The sequence below is a fragment of the Cottoperca gobio genome, chromosome 24 (genome assembly GCF_900634415.1).
Source record: "Cottoperca gobio chromosome 24, fCotGob3.1, whole genome shotgun sequence".
NCBI classification, from domain to species: Eukaryota; Metazoa; Chordata; class Actinopteri; order Perciformes; family Bovichtidae; genus Cottoperca; species Cottoperca gobio.
The window spans coordinates 16910901-16937872 of NC_041378.1; the positions used below are offsets into that span (position 1 = coordinate 16910901).

General features: G+C 40.0%; 1 protein-coding gene across 1 annotated transcript; it reads left to right on the forward strand.

Moving 5' to 3' along the window:
* The first annotated feature begins 966 nt into the window (after positions 1 to 966).
* LOC115003934 (kinesin-like protein KIF26B) lies at positions 967 to 23751 on the forward strand. Its single transcript, XM_029425872.1, has 15 exons — positions 967 to 1026; positions 1234 to 1599; positions 4488 to 4964; positions 7187 to 7308; positions 7414 to 7585; positions 11923 to 12132; positions 12553 to 12646; positions 14610 to 14881; positions 15738 to 15915; positions 16131 to 16269; positions 16506 to 16665; positions 16848 to 20022; positions 21635 to 21804; positions 22937 to 23087; positions 23552 to 23751. The coding sequence occupies exons 1-15, from the start codon at positions 967 to 969 to the stop codon at positions 23749 to 23751; spliced, it is 5946 nt and encodes a 1981-aa protein (XP_029281732.1).
* Positions 23752 to 26972: the final 3221 nt, after the last annotated feature.

Sequence of the window (26972 nt, forward strand, 5' to 3'; positions counted from 1 at the left end):
ACAACACTAAGCCAATCAAGTAAATTGTATAGCCTAACTTTTAATTATTCTTTTTCTGACTAGCCCTACATGGTTTGATTGTATCTGCTCCTTATGATAACATAACAATTGAGGACTGTATAAAACGTATTGCCTACTATGGAAATACCAAATTTATGAATAAAGAACATTGAAATGCAGTAATTTTCTGACGTTTTTCAATCGATGTGGAACATGTTTACAGTATGTGCAGTATTACATTGCTAAAGTATCCCTTTAAGCCACTACTTTAATTATACAGTTATTACTATTCAGTATGACACTGTTCTGCATAGTTTTAATAAAGTTGTTTTTCTTTTTTTGGAATTCCTTACTTTCTTACTTGTCACTACAAAGGTGTATCTGAACTATTTAATTTTTAATTTGTATCTTCAGAAAACACATTATAATGGATTTATTGACATCATAATATAAAATGTACCTTCAGTTCCTTCAGTAATATAATGGGAGGAGTGTTACAGTGATTGCATGAAGGCTATTCACGTCCATGCAGGCAACTCAATCTTACTATTCTTTTACAAGAAGGGTCACAGTATCATTACATAAGAAACTGCTTTCGCAGAGAGATTACTTGGGAATTATATTTTTTAAATTGAGGTAATTATATGAACCAACTTGTACAATAGCCCGTTCCTTTTGACTGTCTGTGTAAACACTTGCTCGTTACTGCCTCCCTGAGGAGGTTATAATAAATAGCCAAGTGAAATCATGAAGCGTCCTTCAGTGCGCTCACTCCTTCTCTGTACCACTGTCATCACTCCACCTCTGAGACAGACAGTGTTGCCTGCTTCTTACTTTGTCATGTTTTTCATTTAAGCCTACAATGAGTGAAATACGTTTGCCTTTCATCTACGGACCTTTGGCAAAATTATATAAAAGTGCACCCTGCCTTTGTTCGGATATCTTTTTAAATATTAACAAGTTGTCATGTCATCTTTGACTGGAAGAGGAGAAAGATTTCCTGCCTCCGTGAGAGGAGCACACTGGGTAAGTCACATTTATTAATTATAAAAACAGTTAGTTACCTTTTGTAAAACATTGCATGGTCTTCATAGAGTTTCAAATAAGAATAATATTCATGCACTGTAAGAAAAAACATTTGGGTGTGGTTACAGTTGTCCACGCGTCGATTGACATGTAATTTCCCACTGCCAAAGCCCACATACATCCTTCTTATGATGATTTATTTCTCAGAGCTCAGAAGTGCAGCATCACTGTGAGCCCGTCGGCTTTTCTGCAAGTATTTACGGGAAAGACTGCCAACCCAAGGAGCGCCCTACTCCTGAGGGTGCAGGGTCCAGAGGAGACCCACATCGGAATACGTGCCAGAGAGCAGACGCTGTCCCGTCATACAAGTCCCTCCCTGGAACCGTCGGAGACCGCATCAGGAGTACTATGTCCTCTGCTAGTGGGACTACATGTAGAAGAACTATGTCCGCGAATCCTGGCTTTGGGAGGTCCGATAGGAAAGTTGCGTGCTGTGAGAAGTGCTCAGCGACCCTTGTTGCTCTCAAGAAACAAGCGCTGAGTCTGGCTGTTCACCATCACTTCTCCTGCAAGGTCAGTAACCATGATGATGTCTGATGGGGCTGCTCAGGGATGTGGTGGAGCAGAAATGCCCTTCAGATCACTCTGCTCACTTTTAGGTTGATATATATCTTAATGAGGATTAAAAAAAAAAAGGTGTTTAAGGTCAAATGTTGGCAAAAACTAAATTTAGGCTGATGCAAGTAAACACATGTCAGGACTTGTCAGCAGGTGGGGGTATAGGGGTATAGTTGACAGATAAAAAACCCAGAATGATTTCACTAGATATTCTATATGCAACTCATTTAATAATAATGTTCAATTTAATGATCTAAAATGAACAGATTCATAAGGATACATAGTTTTTTTTTACCCCCCATGTTTTCAACAAATATGAAGTGTGATAAAATAAGTATAGTAGCTGAACAATACATATCATAATGTAATATAATGTAGGCTAATATAATATTATTAATATACATAATATAGAGCTTAATGATTAATTCATTATCAGCAGTCATTTTGATCAATTAATCATTGAAGTCATTTTAAATAAATAAATAATAATTCCAGCGCTTTAAATGTGAATATTTGTTGTATTTTCTAAGTCTGCTATGACAGTGAATAGTAAATCTTTAGAGTGTGGAGTATTGGTTGAACAAAACAAGCAATATGAATATTGTCTTGCTTGGGCTCCTGGAAATTGTACTGGACTTTAATAATTTTACTTCAGAAAAAACCCTCAATAATGAAAAATAATCCTGAGTTGCAGCCTGGATATTATCACACATGTAGACTTTGTTAATAAAGCTGCTACTTTAACACACTTTCTGTAGAGCAGTATGTTTAAATCAATTAGAAAGTGTTTTAATGTTCATGTGTGCATATCAGTGTGGCCTCGGAGGAAAGCACACATACACACACATCTGTACATTTGTCACCACTAACATCCATCAAACACACTCCAATCGTCCAAAAGTAAACCAGTGCCATTCCTGCGTGAGTGCTTCCAAATGGGCATGAATATTTCATCTAGACATCCCTGTGTCATCTCCACAGTCCTCTCCATTGAGGGAAGACTATTTATTTTGGTCCTCTTAAGTGGGATGGGGCACAGCTCGCGTCATGTTTTAGAGAGAGACCACAGGCCAGAGCAGTACACAGTGGGGGAGAGAGATGGTATCTTGTGGCCATAGACATGGTCAGAAGAAATCTGATAAGCCAGCTAGCTCCTTGCAGGTTTATTGATCTGAGCATGATTCAAAAGCATCACGGCTCTGTAATGTCATCTTTTTGGATGGGCTCGCAATCTGGCTAAGATGTCAAGTCCAGACACCCATCTGGCTATAGAGCACATTTCTTTATTTATATATCTGTCAATATTTCTCTTTGAGAAATGCAAAACATTAAAACTTGAAACTGAAATATAATAATAAATGAATACAAATATAATATAACATACATTAACATTACTTTATTTTATATTTTATTTACGAATATCTTAACTTGCACCATCTTATGTCTCTATCTTATGTCCTTTTGCTTTTACTTGCGTGATTTTCTTTTAATATTAATTAATGAGCATGTTACTCTTTTTCATTTGTTGTTAGGGTTGTCACTAGGACCTGCCAACTACTAAACTGAAAACATTAAATGGAAACAGATAAACAATGAAAAAATGTGTCTTCGTGTTTCTCCTCTGGCACGCTATGATACATCCAACAAAACATCTCTACCGAGTTAAAAAAAAACAAAAAATAAATGAAACCATAAAAAAAGGGAACAAACGAGAGGGAAATTACTTTAGAAAAGTTCAGTCGGAGACAGTTGCAATAGCAACTCTCTACCAGTAGCTGTTCAGGATGGGGGCTGAGAGCTGAGACTTTCATGGCCAACGATTGCTTCTCTGTAATTGCTGTAATTGTTGTGTTATGATAATAAAGAACTTGAAACTATTTGATGTAGATAAAGAGGTTATCAGGACATACATTTGATTTATTTACCCCTGACATGAATTTCATCGCTGATGTTTCAGTACTCCTTTGGTGGAATATCGTTCATATGCATTGTGCTTTATGGATGGGAAGCAGTGAGTGTTTTGGATGTTGTTTTTTATTGTCAGAAGAGTGTCTTTGTCAGGATGAAAAGTAAGATGGTGGTTTGATGTTCATTTTGTTAGATTTGACAGCCTGGATCCATGCTGGGAACTTTATTAAGCAAACATTTATAAACATCAGAATTTGTCAGAATTTTCTAATTTATATTTGTTAATTATCCTCCAGTAAGATAACAACTGTCTATCCAAGTAACACAGTCTCATTAAATTACCATGACACGATTCTACAAAATAATAATCAATCATTCATGGAAAAAACCATAGTCTGGTTTTATTGTTTATATAGTTGTATAGCAGTACTTTTACCACCTTGTGGCCAAGGCACAAGGAACTATCATTTTATTATATTCTTTTAGAATAAATGCTGTGTGACATGTTGTTCTGAACTGGTGGTTAACAGCAGAGATCCATTACATTTTTGTTTACACTAAAGGTGAAGTAAGTAAGTTTTTTTTGCTTACTGCACTTTTAAAGATGACAGGGGTAATATTAATCTATACTATTGACTCTTTGATTACTTCGCTAAGTGCAAAGATTGCTTGCAGTGTCTTCCCATGACTCCGTCTCCATTTGCTCAGTGATCATTCATAATAATGATAATCCTCAAGCCAGAAATCAAACAAAGCTAATTGGCTTTGTTATTATGTCTTCACCAGAAGCTTGTGCTGAATCTATGATCTCATTAAGTCAGTCTCTTTTGTGAAAATACAATCACACGCTACTTCAAGTAAATACTTGAAACACCACCTCACTGCCAGCTTTTCATATATGCCAATATTTCTGCTACTTTTTTGTGATTTTGCAGGACTCTAGTGACCTGTCTGAGTTCCTTCACGACAACCTTCGCGTCCATAGTCGGTCCTCAAACGAGTCCAGGGACAGAGAGAAGGAGCAGGGCGAGTGTGGATCCTGCGGTGTGAACCTGAACCAGCTCAAAGAAGAGGCCGTCCACTTGGCTCTGAACAGGGGTCAGTCATTAGCTAAGCCTCCCTTTGAACCCAGCTTTAGCACTGGTACACTGCTGGGAAAAAGTGAGACAAAGCATGGAGACAGAGCTCCAAGGGACGCTGCCACGGCTGTGCATCAACCACACAGTCACACACACAGTCCTCACAGCCCAAGAAGCCCGAGGACGCCTCAGAGGACCCCTCAAATCCTCAGACGGAGGGGGCCCAAGCTGCCCAACCCCGACATGGGCCGCTGGGTAGAGGAGCAGCAGCAGCTGGTCGCCTCCAAATCTGCATCCAGCGCTGATGGTGTCACCATGTACCCTTACCATAAGGTAACCCTAAAAGCCTTCTTTACCAATAAATCATACATAACACATCCCTTAGTGTGCATTCCCCTTTTAATGAGCTATATGGGTAAAGTACGTCTTTACGGGTGCACTTGTCAGCAAAGCAGTGATTCATAGTGTCTAATCAGAGCCTATTTAGATCCCATGGCTGAGGACGTTGTTTAAAAGTACTTTTGCTAATGGAATGGAATGGAATTGGGTCATGATTTACCCCTGTCATAAAAGCAAGCCGGTCAAAAAGCACTTGTGATCAATAGGGGGATGGTCATATTTAGCGGGCGGCTGGCTGGTGAAATATGCATTACTGTGATGGAAGCTACAGCAGATTGAGCCCACCCTCCCCCAAGTCCTAAATGAAAAAGGTTATAAACCTGTACAAGGTGAGTGATAGTGTTTTAGATGTTTTATATAATGTTGATTCAACTTTGGTGGGTTTTTACTCCTAATCCACATGGACAAAAGGCAAATATAAATATCCAACCTTTGAGCAATACTTGCAGCGGTCATGTGACCTGGTTGACAGACACGTTTCTTTTCAGAGTGTAGGCTAACATTGTCCTGCTCTTTATTGGATTTGGGGAAGTTTACATGAATTTCAGCCAAACCCGTTATCTGTGATAGCGTTACATTCATTTCAGCTTAGTCCTCAGTTTGAAAGTTTTTCATCTTGTAACATACAACATGTACAAAACAATAAACTCTAACCTCTGTCTTGCTTGTCCAAACAGCGTACAGTTAGCAGCCATGTTAGAATAAATGATTCTTTGAGTTTTTCCCTATTATATTTAGAAAACTAGGTCTAACTAACGTTAGCTCCACACTGTAATACAAGAGCAATTCTCTTTCATTATTTCTGTCTACATGGATCATCAACCTCGGACATTCAGCTTTAGCCTCATTCTTTTAGTATTTTAACATCTATGTAGCCATCAAGTGCAGATGTAAGACCCCTTCAACATTTTTCTTGTTTCATTTCAAGTGGTAAAGCTGCCACCATTATCATTATGTGCCGTACGAGAAGGGGAAGCTGGACAGGCATAGCAATAGTAACTGAAATGGGTGGGGTTTTGCAAATGGTCAATTGGACTGAAAATGCCATGAGAGCAATATTGTAATCAGGCTGTCTGATGAAATTTGATAATAACAATGCCACATCTTACTCAAACGAAACATTTCAGGACTTTGCACGAGAAATTAGCCAGGCGGGTCTGCTATGAGAGCAGATCAATACAGGTTAATGTGGCTGAGAATAAATAATATGAGAGGAGTGAAAGTGGAGGAAGAAGAGTAAGGAGGGTGGAGGAAAAATGGATTGAATAAAAGAGAGGGAAATGGAGTGTTTAAGATGAGAGGCAAGGATAGGAGAGAAATGACAATTTAAAGAGATGGAGTGGAGGGCGGGAGTGGAAAAAACAAGACCACAGAGAGAAATCAGAGTAGAGAGAAAGAGGAAGTGAAGATAACATTTCTTTTTATGACAGAAGACATGAGTCAACAAGAAGACAAGAGAAGGGGCGAGGAAGTATCTTTCCATTATCTTTGTATTGTCTTTATTCTCCTCCCAGTGTCCTTCCAAACCCACAACTCCTGCATTTCTTTCATGGCACTAATTGGCAGTTTATAGTTGGACATTATTAAAAGAAAAAAACTGAGCTGACATTGTTATGTTGCCCTAAAAAAGGCTGGGACATTGATGAGACGTGGAGCTTGAGAGCGGTATACGAGTGCACTGCTATACAAACATGTTAGCTCTGTGGCCGGCGGCAAAGCCCGGTGACTTCAAGTTGAGCAGTAGCAAACGCATGCACACAGTGCAGTTATGAATGAGTGCAAAACACATGCCTTGGAGCTACAGCTGTGTAAGTGTTGGAGTGCTTTACATAAAGCTACTTGACAGAGGGTGGGTGTGTGTGTGTCAGAGGCAGTGACAGTATGTTTTACGGCAACTCTTCGACTCTGAGTCATGTTTTAAACTCAGTCAGCAGTCACTACAGCCATCACAAACTATTCCTCACACGCCACATGCAGCAAGCTAGAGCCGCATTATGACTAATGGTGTATGTTTAACCCACTGTGCTCTCAGCCTAGATGCCCTACTTTGACGCACCCAACAATTGCCCCCAGAGTAATTCCCGTAATAATAGCCCCTTTTGGAGTGGGTGCAATTACAGACTTTTATTTTTCTAATGAGCTTTCTCCCGTAGCAGGCTGCAGATAATGCTGCACTGGGCTGTGGTGACGCCGGGACCGTTCAGACGAGCTCAAAGATCCCTCACATATCTAGAGTGGTGACCATCGCCAACACTGCTGCTATGTCTCTTTTAGCCAGGTAAATATTAAAACAGCAATAGTGTGTAAAAATCTGCAGCTTGTGTGTACCGGTTACACCATAAGTGTCAATGATATGAGATGCCACCTCCCTTCTTCCCTGTAGGGCAGCCGAGAAGCTCAACCTGACATCGAGGAAAAAAGGCCAGGCTTCCGATCAAGCTTCCGCTCATTTCTCCACCTGCTTCAGGGAGATGATCCAGAAAAACCCACCGCCCGTCCCTTCCTGCCTGCTCCAAGCTGTCACTAGAACCAAAGACTCACCCGGTGTTGGCAAGGTACCATTGGGCTTCAAATTCCAGTAGATTTACAGTAGATGCAGATTTTTCAGGTTTTTAGTGAACCACATTTGGTTTGGGTGCAATTTAGTAATTATTACATTATTATTACAGCTCATTTAGCTGACGCTTTTTATAATTCCAGCAATTCTTTGCAGCTACCCTGATACTAATTGAAATTGGGCAAATTATTAATAATAGAACTACATTTAAAATGATACATAGCCTATTGGTCAAAGTAGTCTAATGACAGATCAGTATTACAGTGAACATTTACTAGTCATTATTTACAATACTAACGTATTAGCAAAATATTAAATACCTAAAGGAATAGTTTGACATTTTGGGAGATACACTTTTTCATCTTGAGAGTTGAATGAGAGGATTGATGGTAAGTATGAAGCTACAGCCAGCAGCCAATAAGCTGAACATAAAAACAGTAGGGGGAAGCAGCACGTAATTCCTTGTACTACAACTTTTACATTTAGGATTATATATGGTTTAAACATAAATTAAGTATAATGTGTTTATTATTATTTTTCAATGTGTTGGTAGGTTGTTTTTTATTTTAACTTTGGACGGATAGAGGTTAGCTAGTTCCCCCTGCTTCCAGTCTTTATGCTAAATTAATCACTTACTGTTTCTAGAACAACTTTAGTGTACAGGCATGAGAGTGGTATCCATCTTGTCCTATATCTTTTTACATTACCTATTTGTGAGATGTTAAAACCAATCATGACATGAAATGACTTTTTCAAAGATCTACAGGCTACAATGTTAACATTGCTAATGGGAGTTACGTCACTACGACTATCAATCGAAGGCTGATATTTTACCTTGTTTTGTCTCAATAATAAATTAAACACACCCTATACATTTATCCTCCATCTTTAATCCCAGCACAAGCAAGCTTCGGCCATTAGCTGCACTCACAAAGATCAGTGAAGCTTGGGTTCAAAGTTCAACACGCTTGAACTCTTGACTCTGTGTGGCTATTTGCAGCACATCACATACATCAGCGCAGGACAGTTGGAAGGGAAAAAACACACCACATGCTCAATAATGGAAGCAGCACAAAACCTGTTTTCTGCCATAATGTGTGTCGTAAAGACATACGACACGCATTATCTACTGTATGCTTTAAAGATTACACATACATTCCATATAGTATTAATGCTAATAGAAACTATACAACGTGTACAGGCTGTTGTCATTCACTGTTCGTACTAATACCTACAAAATATTATGATTTCTATTCACTCAAGTAATTCTTTTGTATGTAACTCACATAATCGTGAGCCAGGACCTGCAGGGCTACCTCTAAAGAAAACAAAAACACAGGACTTTTACCCCGAAGGCTATTGTTAAAGTCCGGGTGAAACCAAAAGTCAATGTTGACTTATTTTATCCCTTTGTTGTCGTAATTTACATACTTGGCTTAAATTAAGCACATAAATCACGCAAACGTAGGCTACCAAAACCACAATCTTTTCCTAAACCTAACAAAGTAGTTTTGTTGCCTGAACAGGTTCTGCACTGCGGTGGCTTGTGAAGGTGCACTGATCGATTGCTAGACAAGAATAACCAAATAACTTTTTGGAAAATATCACTCTCACCGTTGCATGAGGATACGTTGACATGTAGTACTAGAAGACAATGGCATTGACTTCTGTGTTACCTCGGCCACTTTGTATCTTATATTGCAACGTGTACATTCATAGAATAGGTCTGGATTGGTGGTGTATCTTTGAAAATATAGAATACCGTCCCCGTACACAACCACTGCCTTGAAAGTGTTTTTACCACCCCTGTTGCAGAATAAAGAGATCACAGTCAATTTGGAGGAGATCCTATATCATGCCTTCTTTATGATACACTGTAATGTTGTGCTAATGTCTCCATCTTGTTGCTGCCCTCCCCTCCCCTTACCTCCTCTGGGAGAAACTGGGGGGATCAATATGGCTGCCTGCCCTCCCCTTGTCTCAGATAGATGGACTCTTGGGTTTAGTCTAGAGTTACAGATACGGGCTAGATAGACCCTACCGCCAACCACACCTGCCCAAGCACTCAGCTTTGTGTGCCTCTGCGTGCAAGAATATATGTGTGTGAGAGCGGAGGAGGATTTTATCCGCTTGTAAATGGGTCTTTTGAATAATTTAACCCTCATAAATAGAGTTTGACACATGTTCAATATGGCTAGGGAGCCACTTCTTGCATAAGGTATTTAAATTATGATTAGTGGAGAGGAAAAAAAAACACTGTGAACTTATCATGTGGCAGATGGAATATATCTTTCAGATATTCAAATTGTCAATGATGGATGATGTCATGGTGGTGTAATGCAGTCCTGAACAATTTCAAGAAAACTGCGTTTGACTGGGTGTCATGGTGCACAGGGCTATTCGAAATCTTGCAGACCTGAATCCTGATTAAGAATTGTTTTATAGTTGGTTTATAAACCTTAATAGAGCTTATTGTGAGGTTAATGTTGCCTTGTCTCCCTGCAGACTAAGACCTATGTGCCCTTTTAAATGGCTGTCAGAGTCAGGATCTAACTTAATTTAAGATCTTAAAGCATCTAAATCCGAAGGCTTCCTGTAGAGAACTGCATTAAGGAATTAATGTCATGACATGCGAAAATATAGCAAGAGGTATGTATAGCCATGCAGCTGTAAGTGCATGTATAGTTTCTGCACTAACTGCATCTACTGTTAGGCATTAGACATTAAAAAAAATGTTAAACAACATATTGCTATTTTTTTGTATTTATACATATCAGTCTACGGCTGTGAAGTAAAATAACAGATTGTTATTTTGCTTCACAGCCGTAGACTGATAAAAAATAGCAATATGTTAGATACACATTTCATTGAAGTGATGTCAGTTGGAAACATTCACAACAGTGACGTACACCATCTTTAGCTCACCATCCCAGTGCTCAAACCTAATCCTTTTTGACGTGCACTACTTTGTTGTGCCCGGGTTTCCCTTTTCCAACCGAGGTTTCTCGCAACCAACGCTGCATAAAATAGTATCTTTGGCTTCCCATGGCTGACCAGCAGGGGCTCAGAGCTGAAGTCTGACGTTTACTTCCGTCTCTCACAGTTACATTTGATTTCAGGTTTCTAAGTTAAAACCCCTGCTTTACATAAACTTTTAAAAAGAAATATATACAAATAACTGCAACTAACAACACAACAGGCAGCTTTACACAACCAACCATAACATTTTGTGGCATTCATACAGTCTCTAAATATATTTTAGTTCAGTATAGAGAGCACTCTATACAGTGTTCTCTGGATCTCAGGATGCAAAGACTCCATGATGGCCATAACTTGCTGAATTTGATATGAAGATATTTTTGGACCTCGCTGTTTTGAAACTCATTCTTTTTTAATAAGTTTGCTGCTGGTATTTATTCCCAAAAGTTAAAGGTACATGCACATTCTTGACAATCACAGGGATCTTCTGAAATCCCTTACATACCTGTTGCTCTGTAAAAGCAGAGCACCGACTCATTCCTTGCATTTAATAAATAATGTCATTCTCCTGTCTCAGAGTCTCAGAGTAGTTTAAAATGTTTGTCCCTTCCCTGCAGGCTAGATAGGCTATATGTATACAGTGTGTATACACAGGTATGTGAAATAGTAGAGTACACTCAACCCTTGTAAAAGGCATTTAATCTTTCAACCTGCATGCTCACTAGCTAACTTAGAATTAGCGGAGTGCACAAGTATGCTAGCAGTATGCTAGTAGTAAGCTAGTAACAAGATAGTAATAGCTTAGTTAAAGGCTCCTGGACATTGTCAACTTATTTCTGTTAAAATAATGCATGGATGCTCTTATTATGGTGCCAAGCCATTGTTCCGACACCCCATTATTTCGAGACCCCAATAGTCTTCGACAATTAAGTCCATTTATCCTGAAAACAAATGTCCATTGCTCCAAAAAGACACACTCTGCCTGCAACAAACAGAAACATGTAGCTAATTATTATGCAGAATGATAGCAATGGCATGACCCACCCTACTCTGCCTCTGATTGGCTGATTGGTGAAGTAGTCTACAGTTGAGGCTAATGGGAAAGCCATCAGTATGAGCAAATATATTACAAATAATCCTCTTGGGACCATGAATGTCTGTACCAAATTTCATGGCAATCCATTTCAGTTCATACATCCAATAGTTGTTGAGATATTTAGTCAGACAGACAGACAAACATTGCCATCCCTAGAGCCATGCAGCTTCAGTATGTTTACCCTATAAAATAATTTGGGAATTCATCCATTCGTATCCTACTGTAAGGTTCAACATGCTTCCATCTCCTTTGGTGTACAGGTCAAAGTCGTGCTGAGGGTGAGCCCATCACTGTCAGAGAGCCAAGGCCAACCACCTGCTCTCTGGATTGACCCGTCCAAAAGAAGAGCCACCATAATGGAACCAGTCAGCAAAAGCCAACCACAAGCTACAATGACACTAGGCAGGGATGGCAACAATCTTCTAAAGACCTTCAACTTTGACACGGCCTATCCTCAAGAGTCAAGCCAGGTTTGTTTCATCATCCTAATTGCTGATAAACATAATAAATATATGGCTTTAAATGTTTTTGTTTGTGCATCAAAATATTGATATATATTGATATATTGATACTTTGATAGTGTAACATTAGTCTGGAACATTCTTTGTTTTCTCAAGTATTCATTTTATATTTTCCCCTCTGTACAACCCACCACGGTTGGTTTGCGCTCTCTGTCTGATGACCTGAAAACCGATAGGGCCTGGATAGCCACCACAATTACACAGTCCATCAATTAAATGTAACCTTCTCCAAGCTCTGCTTACAGTATTTCAGCCCAAGGGAATCTACAGACTCAGTATGCATCTTAGTTCTTTCGTTTCATTGGATGTACTATTTCAGTGCAGAGATGAATCATAAGATGCTTGCTGTCCTTTGTTCTCTCTTACCAGGCCGAGGTGTGTGCGGGCGTCTTGGCTGATGTCATCCGTTGTGTGCTCAGCGGCAGCGATGGATGTGTTCTGGGTTTGGGATGTGCTGATGTGGGTAAGTGATCGGTCGCTGTTAGAGGCCACGGGTTAAAACTTGAGATGAGAGTGGAACGCTTTTATCTGTGCTCAGGGGCCATACTAACCCCCCACCCCCCGCCCCCCTCCTGATTATCTGTCCCACTCCTGCTATCATTCACTCTTTCTTTATCACTTAAACTTTGTCTCCATTTTCTGTATCTGTTCTCCTATCAATCTTGAAACACATTTCCAGCCTCCTTGTTCTTTTGCATCACTCCAACTCCTTTTTTCCACACTAGTGACAGAAAAGTGTAATCATTCATCTTTCACCTGTTACTTTGTAAATAAAAGTCAATTATACAACAACATATGCTTTTTCAAAAGCTTCCCATTTTGCCTGATAGACAATTTACCGCACAAAAAGATGCACACATTTTATCTTATTCTGCTGAAGCGCTGTGCTCAGAGTGGACTGTAAACAAAATGGACTGTAATACGTTGCTATTAGAGAGATGGAACCCTGCACTTAGCGTCGGTGAAGGGGTTTAATAGATTTGTACACGCTGGCACACACACACACACACACACACACACACACACACACACACACACACAGGGTAAGGACAGGGTCTCCTTGGAGCTGCTTTTACACATGACGCCACTCTCCGTAACTCTGATTGAATTAGTTGGCCAATACAAACTACATGTGGCCCACAGCCAGGGGATATCAATCTGCTCCACAGAATACTATTCTCTCTGAATAACGATATGCAGCTTGGAACCTAATTGGAGAAAACCAATTCTCTTCTCCTCATTCAATTAGAGTTTGGATAGGAGAAGAGATGGTAACGCATGCCCATAACTCAAAACTAATGTGGGCAAAAGCGCTTGGAAATACAGTATGCCACCAGTCCATGAGAAAATATGAAAGTGTTTTTCTGTAAATGTGTAAATGTGTAAATATTAATTTGTGCAATTTTGGGAGTTTATGTATTGTGTCTTGTGATATGTGAGCTAGTGTACTTGCACTAGTCCACTTTAGCATGAATTTGCCTGGGACGGTATGTCTGTGAACTGGTGTGCATCCATATTTTTACATTGCCTTATAACATATATATGTGTTGATCTGGAAGTATAGCATGTGTATGTGTATTATGTGCCCATTCCCAATGTTCAATGCACTTCTGTCCTTGTTGTTACAACTGTTGCACACGCATGGACTGAAGCCAGCCGCTTCTTTCTTTTTTTATATACATTTACAGTTTTAGCCAGTCACATGCAACACAGTGTTAAATACATTCTTTGCTAATATAACTCACCCAGGTTTGGCTCTCTGAAGAATTGAAACAAACAACAGGCCTACTGGCGATTTGAGCTAAATGCTAACATCCTCATGAGTAGCTAACATGCTCTCAATGACAATGCTAACATGCTAATGTTTAGCAGGTGTGTTACCCATGTTCACCATCTTAGTTGCTAGTTGAGCACACCATACAGTACAGCTGAGTTATATGTCATTATTTTGGCAGGTATTGGTGCTAGATGAAAAGTTCAAGGGATTTAAGCTTTTACAATTCAGCCTCTGGAGACCATGAATATCTATAGAAAGTGTCATGGCGATCAAGATATTTGAATCTGAACCACAAAAAGTCAATCGCATGGTGCAAGATGAAAAGTCACAGCATAAGAGTTGTTTTGATTTATTCTCTGAGGACCATGAATGTCTGTACAGTTCATGGCAATCCATCCAATATTTGTTGAAATATTAATTCTTGATCAAAATGTTGGATGGACCGACTGACAGATATAGTATGTAAAATTAGAGCAATATTTGAGTACAGTAGGACAGGCCTCAAAAAATCATAGTGTGTTTTCAAAGTGTATATTGTTTGTGTTGAAGGGGTGTCCATGTTTTTAAAGGCTAGCGTGCACAGTATGTTGCTTGTGTGTCTGTATATAGCATTTATATATATATATATTTGCACTGTTGTCTGCGTCAGGCTCCTGGTCCAGCATGGTGGGGAATAGTGAGAGCATTCAGAAACTCGGTTTGGTTCCCTGTGCCATCTCCTGGCTGTACAGCGCCATCGAGCGGCGGAGGGAGAGGACCTGGACCGACCTTACTGTATCAGTGTCTGCTATAGAGCTCTGCTGTGGAGAGGAGGACACGCTGAGGGATCTGCTGGGGGAGGTCGTCCCCTCAGTAGGTAGTGTCCAGGACAGCCCAAAAGCCCATATCAAACTCCAAGAGGACCCCCACTATGGGTTACAGGTAGAAGGAAAAAGTGTTTATTTTATTAGGAAAAAGGAGGCTTGTTAAATGAACTGCTGTTTCTGCTGTGTCTCGCTCTCTGCTGCCTGTTGCTCTGTCTAAGGCCCTCTGCTCTGCCTTAAAACCAAAACATTTAAATTTGAGTTTATGTTGTTGTTATTGGTATGATTATGTACAGTCTAAGCAATCTTTGGAAAGAAATAAAAGAATGTCCCAAATCTTGAAACCAGAGAGCCAAGGCCATATTTTTTGATGCTGACAAGAGACACTTTCTTGGCTCTGTTTCACTAGCAACGCATCAAGGGCTCAATAATTCCCACAGAAAAAAGTGGTATTTTACAGTTGTTTTAACGGCCGTGAACAAGAAAATGAGCCCATATTAGAAAATTAGAAATATAAGAAAATCTGCCTGGGTATTTTCATTTCCTACAAAGCAAATTAAGATACTGTTTTACCTTCCTTCCTTGGGATCCTTCTAAGTAAGATTTTAGGCTTTGCAAACTAGATATGGTAGGATTAATGTTTATGTTTATTTAGGTAGTCAATTTGGACTATGGTCTACAGTGTAGACTCTACACTGTATGTGAGAAGAAAATATATTGGTAGTGAGTTAAGTCTATTAGATTGAATAAAAGATTACATTTGATGGCATTATGATTGCGCAGCTGTCTCCGCCCTTGCAAGGCTGTTTGCCAATTGCAAGCCAGCACCTCAATAGGGTAGGTGTGCATGTCTCTCTATTTCTTCATTTAATACTAAGAAAATGAACCCTACTGTATGCAATGTTATGTGTTTTTCATTTAAGTAGTTTATGAGAAGATTCTACATGAGATTTTATCCTCTCCACTCCCTCCAGCTACGTAACCACAACCGGGTGAAGGCCCCTACTGCTGAGCGGGCTGCTTCCCTCTTGGACGCAGCCATCGCAGCACGTCGGCACAATGACTTCATTACGTACCTGTCCCACAGCTCTATAATGTTCTTCACTCTCCACGTCCAGCCCCCTCGTACAGAGAGCAGCACCATTGGCAAAGGTTGTTATGAATTATTTAATTACTAGGGCGGCTTGTCCCTGGTGATTTTGGTGTTTCCCCATGAATTATTTTACACAGTTTAGCCTAAATTCAAAGCTAATTTAATGCAGTTTAATATATATCTTATAATTCACATTTTCTTTATTTAAATATTTGAAAACATACTAAGCTTTTTGAATAAACTCTCCTTTGTGCTCTTTGATTTCCACCCTTAGGTTCACGTGGCCCCACTAAGTTGACAATGATAGACGTGTGTAGTGGTATGAGGGGTATGAGCAAGAATAAGCCTCCATATTCTGAACTCGGCCCTGTTGTTTTGTCTCTACTAAGTGGACATAAAACCACCCCCAGCAAGTAAGAATGTTACTAAAAAAGTATTATTGGTGTAAGCATGTTGGCAGACAATGGTGTAGAGTGTCTTGTTTAGTCAGCTTTTGGCCTCTAAACCTATTTTATACTGGCTAAAAACTAAAGTACTAGAATAAGAACTACATCAGAATTAAGAAATTGATAGATTTAGCTGCTTGGAATTTAAAATAACGGAGTCATCCTTTAATTAATGTCTGGACATTTGCAATGTCTCTGCATAGGGGCAGTAAGTTGACTATGCTCCTTCGAGAGGCCTTGGGTCATGTAAATTGCCATACCACAGTGATTGCTCATGTCGATGATTCACTGGCACACCTTCAAGAGACACTATCCACAATCCAGCTGGCTTCTCGCATCCGCAGGACACAGAAGAGAACAAAGGTATCCTACATGCCTGTTACATTTTTCTACCAATTCACCTCCTTTTAATGGTGTCACAGTGTTGGAGCCCTTGTTGTTAAGGAAGAGACTGTGTTGTTTCCAATGCACTCCAATTGATTTATGTTTTGTTCAGTTTTAATCCTGTTCTAGAACTAATTCCACAATTTATCTGTCTCCAACAGCAGTCCACTTCATGTTCTCCTTGCGGGAGAAGTTTGACTAAAGAAAAGAGAGGCACTCCGTCTTTGTCCCTGCGGGCATTCCACTCCACCGATGAGGTAGATGTCGACGTCCCTCGTTTCCATTTGCGTGGTGAACTGGATGAGCGCTCCAGTAGTGACCAGTCCTGCGACACAGTCATTCAAATAGACTCGGATGGCTTGGTCCAGTCCAAAGTAACCTCAAGACTGGCACAACCTGAATTTGTGCCCATCATACCCTCTTTGCATCCTAATAAGGCTGACATGGATGACCCAGAGTTTACTGCTCTGCTCCAAGAGCTTCTGAGAATTCCTCAGCTGCAGGCAGAGAAGAAGAACGAAGAAACACTTCAAGGGAATATTGAAGTGCTAAGCGCAGACATGAAGAAGCCAGGAAGAGACTGTTTTAAATGTGATACATTTGCTGAACTTCAAGAGCGCTTGGGTTGTATCGATGGAAGTGAGGCAACAATGGATGTACTCAAGGCTTCCTTAAAAGGCCCTTCTGTCAACAATATTACAGCTAAATCACAACCCCAGAAAGAAACAGGGAAACAGACAGACACTAAATTATCAGAGGCACCAATACCATTGTTGAATCAGGGGTTAGGCTGCAGTCAGACCTCTGTCGGAGAAAAACAAACAGAGGGTGCCTTCCCTGGAGACAGTTTCCAAAGAGAGGATTCAGGCCTGTATGACTGTGAAGAGTGCAGTGGAACCAGTTCCAGCGAGGAACTGCTAAATCAAACTCTCAGTCTTAACATGACCTGTCGATCTGAGTTGCCCAAAACGGGAACTCTTAAGTCAGAGGATAAGCTCTCTTGTCAGGACTTTGATATGAATGCTCAGAGCATGAGCACCACCGGTTCCCTTGTACTTCAGCCTACAGGTAAACAGGAGAGTTCTAAAGCTTTGGATTGGTTCAAGCCAGGCAAAAGGACCTCACCAGTTGGCAAAAGCTCCCCCATATCTCCCTCCTCCTCCTGCTTCTCCTCACACTCCTTGGCTACCAGTGTTATACTTGGCGATGTCTTACCTAATCGCCCTGCAGAGGATGTTAAGGAAATGAAGGCCACTATCACAGTAACTGTTCAACAGCCACTGGACCTAAAAGGTCAAGATGAACTTGTCTTCTCTATGGTGGAGGAGGTGACCATCACTGGAGCATTGGACAGAGGGAGAACAGGTGGAAACATTATTTGTATCAGAGACACTGCCCAATCACAGCCACAAGTGCAAGGCGCTAGCAGCTCTCAACCAATCAGGATAATCAGTAATGTCAGCGAAGAAACTGTAGCCACAGGTTCTACTATTACAGACAAAAGCTCTGTAGCTCAATCTGTACCTACAGAGGCTAGCACTGACACATCCCAGTATCGATTCAGAATGGAAAAGAGGTTCTTACCTTCATTTATAAATCCCATGCTGATTAATACAGATATGGATTGTGAATTGAATGGTGTGAAAGAAAAGGAAAGTCCACATGATACTTTTACAGGAGCCACGTCACAGTCTGAGCTCAGAGGGAAAAATCCCAAATGTCCCGAAGATAGGAAGGCTCTTGAGAAGATGAGTGGGGCTTTTGCTTCTGATACACATGCCAAAAAGTCTGACAAAGTATCTGACTCACCTTTTTTCCAACGTTCTTATGACCCAATGTGCTTGGAAGATTCAGCTTTTTGTGATGAAATGACAGAAAACAAAATGTGTGGAAAAAGACAAAGACATTCAGACAAGAAGCACCCTAGAGACAGGGAGCATGTTTATTCTACTAACACTCCAAAGGGCTCAGAGGGGGGAGAAATCGGTTCCAGACATGTTGGGAATGTCCCCAAGAGAATTGGTATTTCACCTGGTTGCCAGGAAACCATCCCTGCCTCCTTTAAAACAGGTAGTTTACCTAGAGGCTGGCAAAATGCCAACCACCAGGACAGCTACCATAGCGTTTACATGGCAGACAACCACAGAGACCCAAGGGGGGTGACATCATCCACCCCGTGTAGCCCAGGAGTAACTCTGGAGAGGAGGCAGGGCAGACAGCACTCTCCAGCAAACCACAGCTCTTATGTCTCCTCTCCTCGGAAATATGGAACAGAGTACAAACAGCACGCTAATAGTGCTCCCAGAAAGGGTGTTGAATCTTTGTTTGAGACCTCAAATCTAAAAATGAAACATGATAATATGGGTGGGAGGCCAAAGTCACCTATTGAAGACAGTAGCAGACTTTTCAGTGCCAAACTAGTGCAGCTGGCTACCAGGACTAATTCCCTTGGGAGAACCCCAAGAGACTTCCCAACTCTGGATAGAGGCAGTAGTAACACCTCTGTGAGCTCTAAGTGGAGCTCCAGGGGACATATTGAAGGAGCTTGCAAGGGAGGATATAAAGGAAATAATGAGGGAGATTGTACTCTACCAAGGGCTAGCAGGAGCCCCAGGAAAAATCCTCGGACTGACCAGAGTCATCATTTCTTTCTTTCTGAAAAGCCTGTAACTCAATCTGCTAGGCATACCCATTCCAAGCTCTCTGCTGTGGGGAAACTCAAGATGTCTAGCCCCAAAGTCCGACGACTGTCTATCCCCAGCATCAAGAACCTCAGTCTCTCCCACAAAGGCCTGCAGCAGTCCATCAACCGCAGCGCCAGTCTTTCTCCAGATGGTAAAACTGTTAGCTTTGAGCGGTCTTCCTCCTTTTTCTCCTCTTCCCCTCCACAGTCTTTTCACTCCATCAGTCGCACTCCGAGCCAGAGCTCCACATGCTCATCCACAAAATCTGCCATCCAAGGTTTTGTCAATGGGCGGATCTCAGACCTCCTTAAGGAAAGAGCCTCCAGCCCCACTTCAGGAGGACTGGACCAAATGACCACACTTCCCTCACCATACAGCCAGGTGACTGCTCCCCGAATGCCTGATCACCTGAGTGGGCACGCAAGTGACACCACCAGTGTGTTGAGTGGAGATTTGCCTCCAGCTATGGGGAAGACATCCCTGAATTTCTCTAACAGGAACAGTATGGTGAGCAGTGGATATGACAGCATGGTGAGGGACAGTGAAGCCACAGGCAGCACCATCTCAAACAGAGATTCCGTCAGCGACAGGAGCAGCTCTCTGCTCAGTGTGGCACGAAGCAGCCGATCATCTCGGAGGAGAGGCAACACAGGTAAAACATCTGAAATAACTGGCCTTTTATGAACCAAACAGAATAACTTTCTCAAATTGTCAAGGCTCATCATGTGTTGTTGGTGTTGGATGGTAGATTTGCAGGAGAGGTCTCAAAAAAGCCATGACCAGACTGATTCAAATATCTTCATACTCTTGAAGCAACCACTAATTTTTATTACTTTCAGTACAGTATGATTATGAACTGTAGATATTTTGATGTATACCATGTTTTCTTTTACTTTTTTCAATTGTTTATTAATGTTGCATTGTAATACAGTTGCGGACAGAGACTTCAATGTGATGTTTGAAACATGCAATGTTACAGTGGTGGGCTGGCACATTCACACCAATCTAATTAAATGCAATACTAACATAATCTGCTTAATCATATATAATTTGAAACATTTTATTAGTAAATCTTATGGAAATTTTAATCCATTTCATTAAAACGTTTTGCATAAATCCACCATGTCATTTCTCCTTTATATATGATCTAAAATATACCATTTTTCAAAGCAATAAGCACACAATTATTATAAATGTTAATTCCACATCAAATTGTTTGGTTTGTAATATGACCACATAACATATTGATGTGACATTAATTGGAGATGACACACATCTGTAGAATTCAGTAATTAAAAGCCAAATCTTGTTGGAGGTCACATAATTAATATATAAACCCAGCGACGACACTTACAAATGGCAGCACAAGTGCATAAAATTAATAAGATTTGGCTGGTACAGTAAATTATAAAGATGTGCTTGTGCGCATACTAACAATACTTGCTAATGGAATTATACACTGAGAAATGTTTATTGGCATTTGGTTAAAAACGGAGCAATAACAACAGGACACAACGTTTTTGCTGGATGAGCATATGAATTTAATGTCCTTAAACATGTTCTACTGTTTATTTTGGTTGTTCAATTCTGTTTGTACTTAAAAGTGTTCCCTTAAATCTTTTTACTCATCTATATGTTTATAAAAGCTGTATCCATATCCTTAGAGTTCAAACACACACTGGCAACTGAGTCAATGCAGAAAGAGTTACAGAAATTGTGACTCCTGTCATGACTTTTATGAATAGTATCGGAGCCCTGGCAAGCTGCATTCGCCCTCAGGCAAACTTCCCCATTAGAGCACATGGCCTGGGCATTGAAGACCACTTAGGGACACAAGCCTTCATTTATCATACAAATCTACTCTTACTGTGTGGTGTGATGCGTTTAGAGTAGAATGTTGTTTGACAATACTAACTTGCTTATTCGTTTGTCAAAATACAACCTTAGAACAAAACATCATACTCTTAGTCAGTGTTCATGAATGTAACTAATTGTACTGTAATTATACATCTATTGAAAGTATAAATCCTGGGCCATTTTATTTAAATTGAGTGGCAGCAAACAGTGCCTTCTCTCTTTACTAGAACTGGCATTGATCATGACAAAAATCAACACGATTAAAAGTCAACTAAAATACCATGCTACCTTAAATATAGTTTGATTGTGTATCTTCAATCAAGACATTTCAACAGTTTCACTGTGTATGCAGTAGAAAGGAAAACAAGTTGAGATACAGCATCTCACTCTACCTCACCCTGACGTAGGTACTCACCAGCGTCGTCTTTCCCATGATGCTCCCCTGTCCCTGAGACGCTCGGCTAGTGGTCTGCGGTCTGGCTGGGTGGATCGGGGTATCCCAGAGTCCTACGAGATCAAGGTCTATGAGATCGACAATGTGCAGAGGATGCAGAAAAGAGCAGGTGCTGGCAAACAGGTGCTGGGTTTATTTTGATTTTTAGGAGGTTAAAGGGCATTATGTAAAATATGACCTTTATTAACCTCTATTGGCAACCAGTGGGAATAGCAACATTGGTAGAACATATCTCCACCCAACCTCTTCCAGCAGCTGGTTCTGATGCATAATATCTCTTTGCTTTAAAAATCCTACATGGGCTAATGGGCTTCATGTGTGAGGGTATATAAGTAGAAGCTGCATGTTGCTGAAACATAGCATGCTCAGTGAACCCTGGCTAAGTAAAGGTTTAATAAAAGATTCCACCTTGCATTTGGAGTTGAAATGTGCCTGAAGACAAAATGTGGTGCATGTGCTGACGTAATGGCCCCATGACGAGAGGTCTGTCCTCATGAGACTATACTCCCCGCCTCCACCCGTCTCAGGGATGGCAACTTTGATACAATTTTAATGACCACATGGGGGGAATTGGGTCAATGCTGCAGCAAAGAACAAAGAAGGACACTGGATGTAAAACTAGAAGATTCAAAAACAAATTTAAAAAAAAGCACATATATCTTTTCTTTTATTGTTTGTTTTACAAGGCATTGTTGTTGGAGTGGGGTGTGACAAAAAATATACCGAGTTGTAAATACAATGGTAGTGTAGTACTGCAGCACTCTATGAGTCATATTTAGAGGGTTTCTTTTGTCTCCCATTAAAATGTACTGACCTCTGAAACAGCCCCTTACGTGTAATAAGGTTAGTATAATCAGAGAGTAATTCTATTTAGAAGCCTACAGACCTGTCTTGTCTCACTCCCTAGAGGTGTCCCCCCTGCACTAACATGGTGTTTATGAGTGTGTGGAGAGAGAGAGGGAGTAGGGAGGTGCTGTTGTTCATCCAACTACAACAATACAGTGTTTGTGTGTGCGTGTGCGTGTGCGTGTGCGTGTGCGTGTGCGTGTGCGTGTGCGTGTGCATGTGCATGTGAGTGAGAGTCTGGAGGATTCAACCAAAAACTGTGTTGCATCCAATACACCACATGTTAATTGTTTTTTTTAATTGAGAACAGTAGCAGCATAAGCTTTTTTAAAGACAAGCTTTTCGTTAATTATTATGTGCAATATGAACATAAATAAAAGTAGTGAAATGTGTGTGTTTGTGATTTCAGGGGCCTGCATGCTTCAGTGCCAAGCTGAAGTTTTTGGAGCACCGTCAGCAGAGGATCTCCGAGGTCCGAGCCAAATACAACAACCTGCGGAGAGAGCTCCAGCGGGCCAAACACAACCTCATGCTAGAGCCCGCCAAGTGGAACCAAGAGTGTAGGTCAAATTATTTCAAGATACAAGCATGCAAAATATTGTTTTTATTATATATAAATGACAATAACTCAATATATAGGTATTTTACCATATTCTTTATAAGTTTTAAAGATATGTAGAGTAAGTAGATGGCCGATATCTCCAACACCAAAACAATGTAGATGAGGAACAATGTGTATTTTTGATTTTTTGGGGTGAACTGTCTCTTCAAGTGAATGAGCAAATAATGAGCTTGTAGTATAATGGCATTTCAACAGGGGCATTACTTGGACAGTATCCATAATCCTCATTATCATCCTTACTATTATCTTTACCTCTAATTTTAATATAATATATAACACCTTATATGTTTTTATTGTAAACAATGGTGCAGCTCCACACATTCTCCTGTAACCTCATTGTAATATTGTCTCCATACAATAACCCCATACAGTAATAACTGTTACCTCACTGTCCTTCTCCAGTCGACCTGTGGCAGACCTTCGAGGTGGACTCCCTGGAGCATCTAGAGGCTCTCGAAGTGGTGACGTCCCGTCTGGAGAGCAGGCTCAACCTCTGCAAGGCCAACGTCATGATGGTCACCTGCTTCGATGCCGGCACCAAGAGAAGGCATAAGAAGCGACGGCGAAAAGCGCCAGAGCAGAGAGCCTTGAAGGGAATCTGAGTGGAATTATAGTGATTGGTTAAATGAGGGTAACAGGGAATCCATGTCTTCCCCTCAGACTCCTATGTTTTATACAACTGGCTTCCTATCACTGAAATGTTTTGAATGATACATTTATTAATTTATTATTAAATTTAGAAACTTAATGCACACTTTATGTTCTCTATGACCACATTACCTCTGGTCCCTTTGACTGAACCAGGTGCTACAGATTGTCTTGTCTTGTACAATAACATCTCACCTGCCTTCACAGGGAGGTCAATGGTCAGAGCCGGTGACACCTATAAAGGGCTCATACCTGCTATAATGCAATTTGTAACCATTCTTTCTAACACATTTTGGAATCTCCAAAAAATGTCAGGACCTTACAATGGACAATTTTTCATTATTCACACTACTGTCCTTGAAATAACCTTAAAAACGTTTTGTTAATGTTTTTTTTATTTTTTATTTAGCATTGTACAGTATATTTAAAGGAAAATGTAACCCACAAAATAACCAGTTGTGTATCAATAACTCACCCTCTGTTACCTTGAATTCTCCTCCACCTCCATGGAGAAAAGTCGTGATGAATTGAAGTAACTGAGAGACGCATTTAACGAAAGCAAAACTATATCAAAACATCCGTTTATAAACTCACACAACTTGTGCAGTATGATCCAAGCCTCATTTATTCAATTGTATCCTCACTACTTTCCAAACACTTGCATTTTCTCTAAAACCTTACTATCTAATACACTTCCGCATAAATGGTCTCACGCTTGCGCAGGTGCGCTACTCGTCCATGCGATTCTAAAGGGTTTTAAATAGCAAGAAAAAGGAAAATCAAAGTTTTCTCAAAGAACTCAAGGTAACACGGTGAGTAAATGAACACAAATGCTCATTTTGCAAGTGAAATGTTTCTTTAAATTCCTTTAACTCAGTGCAGCATTTAATGCTAACAAGACATTTCAGTGTAGCTAAAAGACAAATATTGTAATGTTTATTCTCCTGGCAAAGAGTGTTCATCAAACTTAAAAGACTCTGCATTATTGGTTCTCTAAGGCTTTAATATAGACAGTACACTTGATATTGGATATAACTACTATAGATACTACTATTGGAGCACTTTGCGAAAAAACATTTCACCACATACAGTGATTTGTATTTTTTTGTAGATTCTTATTTGTTGAAATGACTACTGACCATTTGGTGATCAAAATGTGGCAGTAAACCTTGAAGCAGTCTCAGACTAATGGACTGATTAGTCTGCCTTAAAGTTTCTCTTTCATATGCTTTGATGAAGAGGAGGTTTGGTCACCACAGGTAATTTTATCAAATGAGTGTTGGAATATTACATTTTGTATATAGATTTTGGTGCTGAATACTGAATATGTAAAAATGCTGGGTTGAGTTGCTTATTTAGCAGGAAGCAACGCAGTCTGAAGAGTTGAGGGAAGGTTTACGTTTCTGAAGTTACTGGCAACAGAAACAACATTGTGAATGTTTTTGTTTCGTCAGGGGTTCAGTGATCAATAAACTAGCTGCTAGAACACATTAGTAAATGTTTGAAGGCTAAATAAAAAATGTGGATTCTACCCTCGGTACTAATGGAGGAGTAATTACATTAAAGGGATAACGTCATCGTGTCTGAAGAGCTTTGTGAAGTCATTCAGCCAATAAGAGAGGATGGACTGTAATCAACGGACAATGGGTTTTCTACCTAGATCGATGCATTTTACAGGGAAGACACACACACTGGACATCTGTTTTGTGAACCTATTAATCAGCATGTTGAACTCACTGTTAATAAATGATCACAGCTCTCAGTTATTTTCTTGTATTTATAGGCAAACTGCATCCTTTGATGGGCAAGAATTAAAATCATTATTCAGTACCTGCTTATGCTTCCATCATATTTGTCTTTTTTGTTTAAATTGTGTTTGTGTGTGTGTGTGTGTGTGTGTGTGTGTGTGTGTGTGTGTGTGTGTGTGTGTGTGTGTGTGTGTGTGTATGTGAGTGTGACTATAGAGTATTAGGGTTAGGCGTAAGGAAAACAAGTTTGATCTTTTTTAATTTTGCATTTTGAGAAAAAAGTCAAAATGTTGAGGGGTTAGGGTTATCGTATACATGCGTACAAGGTTCGACTTTACTCTCGACATTTCGACGTTTACATTTTTTTTTATATCTTCCCTTTTCTCAAATGTTTCCTGTTATGCTGTGATTCAATGTAACATCATCAACAGGATGACTTTTTATGCCGTGAAAAGGTAATGAGAGCAAGCAGAGTTAAGCCCTAAAGCAGCACAATTATAGCCAAACTCATTACAGGAGACAAAGAAACACACACACACACACACACACACACACACACACACACACACACACACACAAAATGATAGTTCTATCCCTGACTTTGCCCTTCCTCTCTTTCTGCTCCACTTCTTCATTGTTTAGCATCATTTCAAGTTTCACAAACTTGCTGTGTGTGTGTGCAGATTTAGAAAAGAGGGATGAATGCCACAAACACAGACTCACACACGTTTCTTCTGAACAAGCCCACAGAATTAAAAAGCCATTAATATTTTATTGTGTTAAGGTTCCGACCTACATCTAAATGTACCTCACAGCTGTAATTGATTTGATTATTTTGTTATCAGAAATATGACATAAGTCACCAAAAAACATACAAAACTCACACAAAAACAACACAACTCAAAAATCACACTGAAACATGGCAAAATACAAAATCAAACCATCATGATATCATGATAAACGCAAACACACAATTTATATCAGCTGGCCTTACAACCTATATAAATACCAGAACATTAACGGTATAGGCTACAGTAAATACACTAAGGCTTCATACACAAAATAAAAATAAAAACAAAGAAATTCTTTATCCTAGTTTCATAATTAATCTTAATTTGATAAATGATTTCCAATTTCTGTATATCTATATGTTGACATCCGCCGGATGTCAAATCCCCAAAACACTGTCGTATTTGTGTGGAGTGTTAAGGGCTAAGATCCAATCTCTGTACGAAAGTGCTGCACTGATTCGCACAACTGTGATACATCTAATCACTTCATATGAGTTTTCTGTTCTGTTTATGTAAGAGTAACAATACAACGCAAAGACGACGTACATCTGTACTGTTTCTCTCGTAATCCGGTGCACGGTTTAACATCATATAACCGCTTCATCTGCAGTTACATAACCGCTGCCTCACAGCCAG

Bases quoted from the DNA above. Each gene is read 5' to 3' on its own strand.
- LOC115003934 (XM_029425872.1), top strand. From the start codon at position 967: ATGTCATCTTTGACTGGAAGAGGAGAAAGATTTCCTGCCTCCGTGAGA. The intron at 14,882-15,737 runs GTAGAAGGAAAA...CACTCCCTCCAG, and splicing joins ACCCCCACTATGGGTTACAG to CTACGTAACCACAACCGGGT. The intron at 16,270-16,505 runs GTAAGAATGTTA...GTCTCTGCATAG, and splicing joins CATAAAACCACCCCCAGCAA to GGGCAGTAAGTTGACTATGC.